Genomic DNA, 11,710 nt, shown 5'->3' with positions numbered 1-11,710 from the left:
TAGAAGGCCCCCGCCCCTCGCGACCCCAACACGGGGGTCTCATTCCTAATCTTCCTCCTTTTGCTCCTCTTCCTCCACTTCTGCCTCTTCGTCCTCCAGTTAATTTTTTGGAGAGAATTCGATGATCAATACGTAAAACACGTCCTTCTTCAAGACGTTGAACAAACTAAAGATCAAGTTCATTTAAAACATTATTGGTCTGTAACACATAATAATATTACTTTAACCGTATAAAGAAAAAACAAAAAATATATAGTTATATTTATGACATCATTTTTTTTCAAAAGAGATTAGCTTGAATATATCATTTATTTATCATGATAGAAGGTGTGTATTAATTTCCACTTTTAGATAATCACTGAAAACCGCAGTTAACCAAGTTAATATTATTATTTATATATAATAATCTTTCTGATAACAACAGAACTCTCTGTACATTCATTGTGTATCCGCAGTTGCTTCTCGCGTGCGCGTCCTCGCGCCTCGCCTCGCGCGCTCCCGGGTTCACCGGGTTTACTTTGACACCGCTGACTCCGCGGCCACGCCCCCCGACAGCCGCGCACCCCGCGCCGGCGAATGGCGGGGCCCCCGCGGCCCGGTGACGCGCGGCCAGGCGCGTGATTGGCCGCGGCGCGCTACGCCTCGGCCTGTGATTGGCTGCGTGTTACCACCCGCCAGACTGCTTCTCATTTCTTCTGTTATTTCTTTATTTCTGAGCGTGTCTCCGCTCGGCTCGAGTCGGGAGCTTTCTAATCGAGCGCTCCCTGTTTACTTCCTCGTGATCGGCTTCACGTGCGCGCTGCTGGCAGGTCAGTCTCGCGCTTTTATTCTTCTTTTATTCTCAAGTTGTTGCGCGTTCTTCTTAAAACAGCCGAGCCTGCGCGCGCTCAGGTGGGCTCGTGCACGCCGCTCGGTTTACCTGAGGTCAGGCTGAACCCGGTGTCTCCTGTGCGCGTGCGTGTGTACAACAGTTGCATCGCCGGATGATAAAGTTGATGCAGGTTGTCTTTGTTTCCACTGGTGAGTTCGATCTCATTCTAGACTTTCATTATGTAACGTATAACCTATACTGTGTATGTTATATCTATATGTTGATTATGTTATACACGCATATATTTATTATATTTAATATACATGTATAATTACAGATATGTTTATATTCATATATTCAATACGTATATAACTGTCATAATCTGACTACAGAATGATCATTTTAATATTAAAATATAATAAGAGGAAGCACATGTGACAATGATGTACCATTGAATAATATCTATTATTATATATGTTTTGTCAATTAGAATGTCAGGTATTCCATGTTTTATTTTAAGTAATAGTAATAGATGCTCATTAAACATCAAAACATTTATAAATCAGCATTCTGAACAATTGATGAGACTCGATGTGTCCTCAGGATTTAAACCGATCAATAACATCATACGGATCGATAAATCCTTGTCGACAGGTTTATCATTAATAACAGATTCATTTTGATTTGTGTGATTGTGAATGAATGTTTCTATCTGCTGTGGTGCATTTGTGCTGATCTGAAACGTGGGAAATCTCAGTGACCGCTGATGATACTTTGTTGTCTCCGACTACACTTCCTGTTTGAAGCTGTCTCTCTCTCTCTCTCTCTCCCCCCTGTCTCTCACTCGGGGGTGAGTCGGTGCACGTTAATGAGGGAGGAGGGAGGGGGCGGGGCTTGTTTTGGAGGGGGGGTGTATTCATCCATTGTGGTGCAGGGGAGGTTTCCTGTGTGTGTTGTTACATTTCACTCGCTGTTAGTTAAGACGTGAACGACAGCAACGACGTCGTCATTGTTTGATGTCTTTCTGCACATTAATTAGCTTATAAGAAATATAAAATACATTTCATAGCATAAAGAAACATTCACTGAACTGAATCTTGTCTAGAAAAAACATTTGGGTTCCTGAAGCAAACAGTTCCTGTGAAAGGAAGGAAAATAACATGTTTACGTCACCTTCGAGTGTCAATCATTCTGGATCCAAAATATTGAAGAACCACTGGGCAGAACACTTCTGATTCGGGATCAATGTGGTGAGAAGGTTCTGAGGGATTCGGGGTCCCTTTGCTGAGTCTCTCTCGTCCTGCAGGTTGACGGCCGGACGGCGACCACCATGGAGCCGAAGCCGTGCATCGAGTACCACGACCTGGAGGCCGCCGAGGCGCTCGTCAGCATGAGCTTCTGGGGTCAAAGGTTGCATAAGCCCCGCCCACTGACCCCCACCTCCGACTCCTGTGACTCCATCCATCTCCACCAGGAGGCGGGCGACGCTCCCAAAGACCTGATTGCCCTCTCGTCATTGGTGAGAAACGTAATTATGGTCATGAACATAAATAATGTGTGTAAATATCCTACGATATAATTATTTATTTATACATACTTACTAGATTGTAAAAATATCACATTGGATATTGAATATATATATAAAGGGTTGCAGCTAACAACTATTTTGATAATCAATTAATCTTCTTCGTCTTTTATTAAATAAAACGGATGACTCTTACTGCAGTATAAAAGCTAAATTAGACGAAAGGAAATGCAATATGTATGTAAATATTATACATGTGTAATGTAATGTATTCATGCATTAAGTATATGTATGTACTATGTATAAATATATTTGTATGTTTATAGAATTATTCCTAATGTTGGATCAGTTTTCTGTTCTTTTTTACTTACTTTTACCATCTAAATGACGGCTGTATTGTCTATAGGCTCTTGTTTAATTATCAGTTTTCCTCCATCAGTGTATGACTCCGCCTCACAGTCCGAGCTTTGCTGAGGCCTCCACTACCTCCGCCCTAAGTCCCACCTCCAACCCGGCGCTGCCCCGCCCTATCCTTGGCGCAGGCTCCGCCCTCCTCCTCAGTGACTCCTACGCCTGCCCTGCTCCACCTTCCACCCCCTCACCCCCCCTCGCAGCAGAGACCTCAGCACCTCCACCCCGGACGGAGTCGTCCCACGTGACCCCGTCCAGCAGAGCGATGGTCACCAGCGTCATCCGCCACACCGCCGACAGCCCCGGCGCTTCTCTGGCCGCCGCCAGGCCAGCGGAGACGTCCACGCTGCCTCAGTTGGTGATGCCAGAGACTCTTGCGGAGGAGAAGGTCGGAGCTCCTCTGCCCTCCCCCCCTCGCTCCTCCTCCTGCTCCCCTCCGGTCCTCTGCCAGGTCTTCCCGGTGAGCAGCAGGACGGGTGTGATCTCGGCCTTCGTGCAGGCGCCGGTTCAGGTGCAGACTCAGGGGGGGCCCCTGCCGCGGGGCACCGTGATGTTCGTGGTGCCCCAGGCGTCCGTGTCCCAGGCGCCGCAGGGCACGCAGACTGTCGTGACGCTGGGCAACACTAAGCTCCTCCCCCTGGCACCGGCGCCCGTTTACATGCCGACGGCAGCGAGCGGCTGCGGTGCCTCGCAGGCCGACTTCTCCCGCAGACGGAACTACGTCTGCAACTTCCCCGGCTGCAAGAAAACTTACTTCAAGAGCTCCCACCTGAAAGCTCACCTGCGCACGCACACAGGTGAGGCCGGACGTCACTTCAACCAGTATTGTCAAACCTTTGGTTACACCCAGCATGGATCCCGATATAATAACAACATGTTAATACTGACACGTTTAGCCTGTTAGCATGCTAACATCAGGCCAGGGTTTAAGAGACCAGGTGACCTCATAGCTTCCTCTATGATGAAAGAGCGTGGCATTAAAAACAAAGGAACCAGCTAAATAACTCAAGTTTGTTCTTGTCACACAACTAAACTTTGATGAAACGTCTTTATCACAAACACTTTATTAGACAAAATAATTAAGAAAAAATCTCAAAAACTTGAAATGACAACAATAAAATGAGAACGTCCCGTACATTAAACAAAGGTAAGATCCAAGACAACTGCTTCTCCTCTGCAGGCGAGAAGCCGTTCAGCTGTCACTGGGACGGCTGCGACAAGAAGTTCGCCCGCTCCGACGAGCTTTCCCGCCACCGCCGCACGCACACCGGCGAGAAGAAGTTTGTCTGCAATGTGTGCGACCGCCGCTTCATGCGCAGCGACCACCTGACCAAACACGCCCGGCGGCATATCACCGCCAAGAGGGCGTCGTCTTGGCCCACCGAGACCCGGGACCCGGGACCTCCACAGAGGGGCCCTGCCCAAGGGCCAGAACTGGCGCCACAAGGGCCCCTTCCCGTCGGCGTGCTGGTCGCCACCGCCAACTGATGGGCTCGGTCCTCCCCGCTCCCATACGGGGGCGACCCCGGACCCCCGAGGGCAGGGCTTAGAATTTCAACTTGAACTTTGCTGGTGAACAATGGACACTTAGCTCCGGCTGCGTCGACGTTAGCTTCATTTATAACGTGTCACTGTGGCGTCAAACTGTACGGACTCAGCAGCGCCTCCCAGAGGCTGGAAACACTCATCGCGTTCCAAGAGATGTATGAAAAGATGGAAGGGGGCGCCAGAGGAAGGTTGTGTTATCTAAATGAATACCTTTATCTTCTGTACGGTGCTCTGAGAAGAACATGTTTGCTGTACTTTGAGCTAAATGCTAACGTTAGCATATTAGCAGGAAATGTTAACGTGTCATGCTACGTCAACATGTTAAGCATGTTGACAAGCTCACAGTTAGCATGTTCACGCTTAGCAGGTTAGCCAACTTTAACATGCTGATATCTGTACCGTTAGCATGCTAACAGTAGCAATTAGCTGGAAAGTCATTCAATTGTTTAACAGTCATCCTGTTAAAATGTTATAGTTCAGCTTTTGTTTGACCAACTTAACGGAGAAGTTTCCACATTTTAACGTTTTTTAGTTTTAGTAATAAGCGTTAATTCCCCACCAAAAAACAATGCGAACTCGAGCCGCGGTAAAAGACGAGGAGGCCGAGGGTCAATGTTCAGATGGTCCCCGGTGACGTAGACGAAGGACCGAGCGAGTTTCCCATTGAGCTCAGGAAATTTTATTCCAAAACCAACTCACCGGAGGAGGACGGGGCGACAAGCTGCTACTCATCCAGCACAGGATCCAACTGGGTCCAACTGGAACCAACTAGAACCAACTGGATCCAACAAGATCCAACTGAAACCAACAGGAACTTGACTTGCACTGGAATATTTTTTTTTAAACTAGCTTGTTTTTTTGACCCCCCCCTCCTCCCATCGAGTACCATCATGTTTACTTCATGTGTAAATGTCATGTTTAGCTTAATGTGCGCACTCTAGTTTTATCTGTTGCCAAAGCCTCCACCTCGTGCTCCTGTTCGTCTGTGACTGTAAATATTGTAAATATATTGGTATCTATATGAATGTTAACATGTATTCCAACAGTACGAGTTATTGATATTTTAGGGATGTCAGTAGACAGTATTCCTCCCTGTGATGGTACCTTTGCTTTACACCGTATAATTATTATTTAATAAACATTTGACATATCGTAGCCAGTAAGGAAAACCCCTTCTTATTAAATGTTATTCTTAATAATAAAGGCTGAATAAATTATCTGAAAATAATCCCATCTCTGGAAGGTTGCCTGTAAGCAACAGTGAAGAATACGTTTTTATAATAAAAAATTTACCAGGAAGATGGTTTTGTTTTTTGTTTTAAGAGTAAATTATCCAATAGGTGAACAGACGAACAGATGAACAGTCAATGAAAGAAAAGTAAAAATGTAAAATGAACGCCTGATACAGGTTGGATACAGGTTAGTTTAGCTTAGCATAAGCACTGGCAGAAAAGCACAAAACACGCCTGGGGCTTCTTACCATCATGTTTTAGCTTCTTTCTGTTATAATGAATAGAAATATAGAAAATAAGATGAATTGTTACATACATTGCCACTTAAAACTTCCATTTCACCACACGAAAACGGCACTGTAACGTCTTCCCTTCTACAACCGGAACTCTCTCCCCCAACCCTCCTGGTAACAGTGATTGTCCAATCAAGAGGCAGCGTTCAGGGGGCGTGACCAATGGGAGAGGCCAGTGTTGAGCTGGGAAAGTGAGCGGGCCGCGTCATTGGTCGTTGAGGGACCCGCCCCCTTGTCTTACTGACCGACATTCGGTTGAAGCCAAACAGAATGAATTAATGACGAGAAATATATAAATAATAACGGAAGTCAGGTAGAGCGGTACTGCAGCACCACTTCAAAACAACGCGAGACCAGCATCAATATGTAAATACAAATGTCCTTTATTGGCATTTGTATTTTATATTTTTAATGCAATTATTGTAAGTCGCTTTAGATAAAAGCATCTCCAAAATGAAATGTAATTGTTATTATCTCTAGTATAATAATACATGTCCCTCATTCTTTCTGACTTTGTGACGTGGCATTTTAAAAGAACTCTTTGAATAAACCTTGTGATTATGAGTTTGCCTTAATGTCTCCTCTTCACCTACATTTACACGCTGTGTTGTTGTGTTCTCCAGCAGTCAATCAGAGCCGAGCCTCGAGGCCGGAAACAGCTGACTCCAGTCGGTTTGGCGCCATGTTTTAGAGGGAGATGAGCCTTTTGTTTGTGCTTCAGAGACAGAAACGTTGAATCATAGGACACACGCAATGATTCCGGGTCGATATATCGGTACATGGAGTCAAGTTACCCGGATGTGTTCTTACTTTTTTGACTCTTTATAGGCTTAATGTGCGTTCATGTTCTCACATATGATATTAAAAACAGTACCAGAACTAAATGTGTTTTTGTATGTTATATGTATTCATACAAATAGAAATTGTGTGGACGAACAAGCCGCTATATAATAGTGAACTAAAAAATGTATTCATACGTAAATACAATCTAATAATCCGAATTAAACAAGAATATATCGATGAGGAAGTCAGAGTTCCATTTGAACTTCTGTCTCTATTAGATAATCAAAGTCTAACTGTTTCGGGTGTAACAACAAACATACGTTATCCGTAAACTCATTCAAAGAGTTTCGTAACGTCTCTTTTGTGGAGTTTTGTAACCTCGGCTCAAACAGCCGGATGGCAATGCAGCAGCACGTGATGGCGGCTTCGCCACCTGATTGGCTCCGACACAGCGTCACTTAAAGAGACCCTCGCGTCCCTATTGGCCGGCTCTCTTCTGCCGCCAAGATTCCAATAAAGAAGGCAGCGGACATCGGGAGCCGCTTCAGTCTGCTCTCCTCGTCTCCTCGCGTCCTTCTGTTCGAGCTTCAGCGCTTAATCCCTCGACTTGAACCTCTTGTGCGCTTCTGGAGGAGCTCGACATGTTTCCTACTCGCAGTCCTCTCTCCGTGAAGAAGGAGAAGTCCCTCAGCGGGCAGATGGACAACATGGCGCTGGACAAAGAGAACACGGTGAGAACCAGCAGACTCTCCGAGTGTGTATTTCAGCAGATGGGATCACGGTACAAGTACTAGGTGTATGTAAAGGTACTAGCTGTGTGTACAAGTACCTGTTTGACGGAGGCCTTTTCTCTCTTTCAGCCTCCGAGTCTGAGCGCGAGCCGCATCCTGGCGTCTAAAACCGCGCGAAACCTCTTCAATGACGCCACGGTGAGTGACGTCATCTCACGCAGAGTGCCTCGGTTCTCCTTAAAGTCTGGGGTTGTTACGCCGTTTTGATTAGTTTAGCTCTCGTGGCGCCAAAAGTCTCGGTTCTGGCGCCAAAGTTGGATCAGCTGTTTCTGTCGGTGATCGATGCCTTTGAGGGGCGCGTGAGTGGATCGAGATCATGTTGATTGATGCAGCAACATTGTCACTGGAAATGATGAATGCTCGTATTGATCCGCAGCGGATCCACAGTGTTCTTAATAGATCCGTGATTGATGTTTCGACACGACTCATTGATTAATGTGTAGATTGATCGTAGCTTTCTCAAATGTTACCTGGAGGCCAACAGGGTGTCCAAGAACAGTTTGTGATCCATAACATGAACTCTGCTGATTAGTTGGTCATTTAAAGACTCAAGTGAACCGTGTGCAGCAACGCGTGTGTTCTGTGTCTCAGGCAAAAGCAGTGAAGAAGAGCGGCAATGAGGTAGAGGAGGAGCCTCTACTGAAGGACAACCCTCGCCGCTTTGTCATCTTCCCCATCAAGTACCACGACATCTGGCAGATGTACAAGAAGGCCGAGGCCTCTTTCTGGACAGCAGAGGAGGTAACCACGGAGATGAGGATGCGTGTGGGCGGGGCCTCCAGGTGTCTGGTGATGCTCACTTCCTGTATTTCGTCCAGGTGGATCTGTCCAAGGACCTGCAGCACTGGGAGTCTCTGAAGGACGAAGAGCGGTTCTTCATCTCTCACGTGTTGGCCTTCTTCGCCGCCAGCGACGGCATCGTCAACGAGAACTTGGTGAGCAGGCGGCAACAGTTTCTCATGTTGGTTTTAATTTGAGTTTTATTACAAACCTAAATGCTACCTCGAACATCCTAAAATATTCCCCTGGTCGTGTGACCCCCAGGTGGAGCGCTTCACCCAGGAGGTGCAGGTCACGGAGGCCAGATGTTTCTATGGTTTCCAGATCGCCATGGAGAACATCCACTCAGAGATGTACAGCCTCCTCATCAACACCTACATCAAGGAGCCCAGCGAGAGGTGAGCTGGTCTCTACGGGTCTGTCGGGGGTCTCTACGGGTCTGTCGGGGGTCCCTACTGGTTGTCTCACGGTGCGTTCACTGACCCGCAGAGAATACCTCTTCAATGCCATTGAGACTCTGCCGTGTGTGAAGAAGAAGGCCGACTGGGCCATCAACTGGATCGGTAACCAGGCTGCCAACTACGGTAAAGACACGGGAACTTCCTGTCGTGGGGCCAGCGGGGGCCGATACCGGGTATTGATCCGCTCTCTCTGGTTCCTCCAGGAGAACGCGTGGTGGCCTTCGCTGCCGTGGAGGGCATCTTCTTCTCTGGTTCCTTCGCTGCCATCTTCTGGCTGAAGAAGAGAGGCCTGATGCCCGGCCTGACTTTCTCCAACGAGCTGATCAGCAGAGACGAGGTCATCATTGCTCATTGATCGGGGTTCGTTGCTGGTCTCGCTGCGTGCGTGGGGGTCCTCACTGGTTCCTGTTACTGGTTTCAGGGTCTCCACTGTGACTTTGCCTGCCTGATGTTCAAACACCTGGTAAACAAACCGTCGGTAGAAAAGGTCTCCAAGATCATCCAGAACGCCGTGGAGATCGAGCAGGTGGGTGGCCAACGCGCTGCCGGTTCTCCGCCCCACTCGGTCGCTGGGGAAACTGGTCTCACTGGTCTCTGGTCGGTTCCCCTCAGGAGTTCCTGACGGAGGCTCTGCCGGTGAAGCTGATCGGGATGAACTGCGAGCTGATGAAGCGGTACATCGAGTTCGTGGCCGACAGGCTGATGCTGGAGCTGGGCTTCTCCAAGGTAAGGGCGTCCCAGCAGAGCCGCCGGGTTCGGTCTGTGGTGATGAGACGCGCAGGGGTACGGACCTCAGCCGGTGATGGGGGCTGAGTGCTGCTGCAGACGTTCTGACCGGGGGACGAGTGGTTCGCCGGCAGAGCGACAGCAGCACGACACAGACGCTGGACTGAACAGACCGAGTTCGCCTGGGGGGGGGGGGGGTCGTGGTAGGACCCAGGTAGGGGGCTGTGCCTGTAGACTAACTGGCTCCTCTCTGCAGATCTACCGGGTGGAGAACCCCTTTGACTTCATGGAGAACATCTCTCTGGAGGGGAAGACCAACTTCTTTGAGAAGCGTGTGGGCGAGTACCAGAGGATGGGCGTGATGTCCGGCACCACCGACAACACCTTCAGGCTGGACGCCGACTTCTGAGCACCACCTCGCAGCCTTCTGAAAGGCCCGCTACCTCGCTACCCCAGTGCATGCTGGGAGGGCTCCTGCACACTCAGCCCAGAGATCGCAAACCCCAACCAGTTTACTCTACTGCTGGTTTGGATCAGAACTCTTTTTATATTTATAAAACCTGCTATATTAGTATGTTTTTCTGAGGGAGTTTTTAAATATGGTTTCAATGTCATTTGTTTATTTGTACAGTTACGGGTTTTTTTTAAATAAAACTTGATCTAAGTGTTAATGTGTCGCTCGTCATCACTTTCTGCTCTTCACCCAGAGGCGTTTATGCTAAGCTAACTGGCTGTTTCTTCAGGTCGATCAGCCGTGGCGGCTGCACAAACACATCACGGGCTGCCAATCATTTGAGCGCTGACTTTAACAATCAGAGCCAATAGTCCTGTTTGTTGTACTTTTAATGTGATTCTATGAGAAGTTTCATCTTCTCGTACATTTATTAGTTCGATTGGAAAATGACTCCTTGAAATCAACACGTAAGAATTAAAGACTCGTATCTTGTTCATCAAGATGATGAAGAACTTCTCCTGGTGGCTTCATTCTGTGAAATGGTCAGCAATGAGGTCACAGGTCAGAAGACCTTGAGGTCCATCAGCGTGACGTCTCCCAGGACCTCCAGCTCTGAGACCCGGCTCAGGTCCTGGACCCGGTGTTGGTAGTCCAGCTGGTGGACGCCGTCCACGGCGACTTTGAACCCCCGAGGGCCACAGAGGACGATCATCTACAAACACCAAACCATCTACGTCAGACGTCGTGTTTGTCATGAAGTTCTAAAAGTATAAAACCTGGTGCTCTACTGCTGTGCCCAGATGTTCCAGCATCCTAAAGAACTATATTAAACATTTGTATACTCCTACTGGCCACTTTATTGGAGACATCTGTTAAATTGCTTGTTAAGACACAGCAGCAGCTCGCTGCATTTAGGACGTAGACGTGAAGACAACCTGCTGAAGGTCAAAGCAGGCATCACAACGGGGGAAGCAGATTTAAGTGACCAACGTGGATTTTCTTGGCACCCTTTGAACAGAACTTTAAATGTAAATACGGTTTCCTTTAAACAAAGATCAATAACCTTTATTCGAAGTCACTGCTGCCGTAAACAACCTTCAATGTGGTCAGGCGCGCTGAAGGACGCCGCCTTGTTACCTCAAAGTACGTCCCTGCGCTGAAGGGGAATGCGGCGGCCATCTTTGTCTCCTCGGGGCCCCAGCACTCGGACAGGAAGGAGTTCCTGACGAAGACGCGCTCCTTCAGGCGAGCGTTCAGGTGGAGAGCGATGTTGCCGCCCGCGACCCGCAGGTTCACCGCGAAGCTCCACCACAGAAGAAGAAATGTTAGAAGAAGTCGTGGTGGACATATTGAAGCGGACAGCAGGCGGGTGCTCACCTCCGAGCGTTCTCATTGGTTCTCCCCGAGACGGAGACGCTGCGTCCGACACTCAGTCCGCTCAGAAGCTCCGCCCTGAAGGGGACGCCCGGTGGGGACGCCCTGAAGGGGACGCCCTGTGGGGACATCAGCGCGTCTTCAGATTTACATTCTCACTCTCAACAGGTTTCAGAAGTGTGATCCCACTTTAATGTGTAATCTGAGTAAAATGTCAATCAACTCATTGCTGCGCGTCCTCGTTCTACGAGCGCGACAATAATGTGAAAGTTGTAAAATAGACATAAAAATGCAACATGAACAATGTAACATGAACAATGTAAAATGAACAATGTAACCTGCTTTTAGGTCATTTTGAATCAAATCAAAATCAGATCCAACAACCGGAATATAAACGGAAACATTTTCCAGTTTACATTCGTATAAAATCTCCGTTTATCTTCCACAACTCACCAAGTCGCCAGAAGAGCACAGTGAGTTTATTTTAACTGATCCGTTGTCAACGTGGGAACGAACCGTCT

General features: G+C 47.9%; 3 protein-coding genes and 1 non-coding gene across 6 annotated transcripts in view; 3 read left to right on the top strand and 1 right to left on the bottom strand.

The window, feature by feature from the left end:
• The first annotated feature begins 585 nt into the window (after positions 1–585).
• On the top strand, positions 586–5,594 carry klf11a (Kruppel like factor 11a). 3 transcript variants are annotated; one of them, XM_040170236.2, is made up of 4 exons: positions 586–1,020; positions 2,118–2,330; positions 2,776–3,544; positions 3,928–5,594. In XM_040170236.2, the coding sequence occupies exons 2-4, from the start codon at positions 2,142–2,144 to the stop codon at positions 4,233–4,235; spliced, it is 1,266 nt and encodes a 421-aa protein (XP_040026170.1). In that variant the 5' UTR covers positions 586–1,020; positions 2,118–2,141; the 3' UTR covers positions 4,236–5,594. The 3 variants fall into 3 exon arrangements, with proteins under 3 accessions (XP_040026170.1, XP_040026169.1, XP_077949944.1); XM_040170235.2 differs by having other exon boundaries at positions 689–809; XM_078093818.1 differs by having other exon boundaries at positions 689–2,330.
• A 1,325-nt stretch (positions 5,595–6,919) lies between these two features.
• On the top strand, positions 6,920–10,032 carry rrm2 (ribonucleotide reductase M2 polypeptide). Its single transcript, XM_078093819.1, has 10 exons — positions 6,920–7,334; positions 7,464–7,532; positions 7,986–8,135; positions 8,213–8,329; positions 8,439–8,572; positions 8,664–8,758; positions 8,839–8,972; positions 9,057–9,161; positions 9,248–9,361; positions 9,618–10,032. The coding sequence occupies exons 1-10, from the start codon at positions 7,245–7,247 to the stop codon at positions 9,768–9,770; spliced, it is 1,161 nt and encodes a 386-aa protein (XP_077949945.1). The 5' UTR covers positions 6,920–7,244; the 3' UTR covers positions 9,771–10,032.
• On the top strand, positions 9,395–9,533 carry LOC144389448 (small nucleolar RNA SNORD94). The gene has a single exon (XR_013453514.1). It is a non-coding gene; the product is annotated as a small nucleolar RNA SNORD94 (small nucleolar RNA).
• Positions 10,033–10,186: 154 nt separating the features above from the next.
• LOC120815249 (galectin-8) overlaps positions 10,187–11,710 on the bottom strand; it is a gene marked incomplete in the record, with an annotated part of 4,534 nt that continues 3,010 nt past the window's right edge. The window contains 3 exon segments of the mRNA XM_078093820.1: positions 10,187–10,527; positions 10,953–11,118; positions 11,193–11,308. Coding sequence (XP_077949946.1) covers positions 10,378–10,527; positions 10,953–11,118; positions 11,193–11,308 — 432 coding nt within the window.

The sequence above is a fragment of the Gasterosteus aculeatus genome, chromosome 18 (genome assembly GCF_964276395.1).
Source record: "Gasterosteus aculeatus chromosome 18, fGasAcu3.hap1.1, whole genome shotgun sequence".
NCBI lineage: Eukaryota > Metazoa > Chordata > Actinopteri > Perciformes > Gasterosteidae > Gasterosteus > Gasterosteus aculeatus.
Note: the sequence above shows the minus strand (reverse complement) of the source record. Positions and strands in the feature narration are given on the sequence as shown.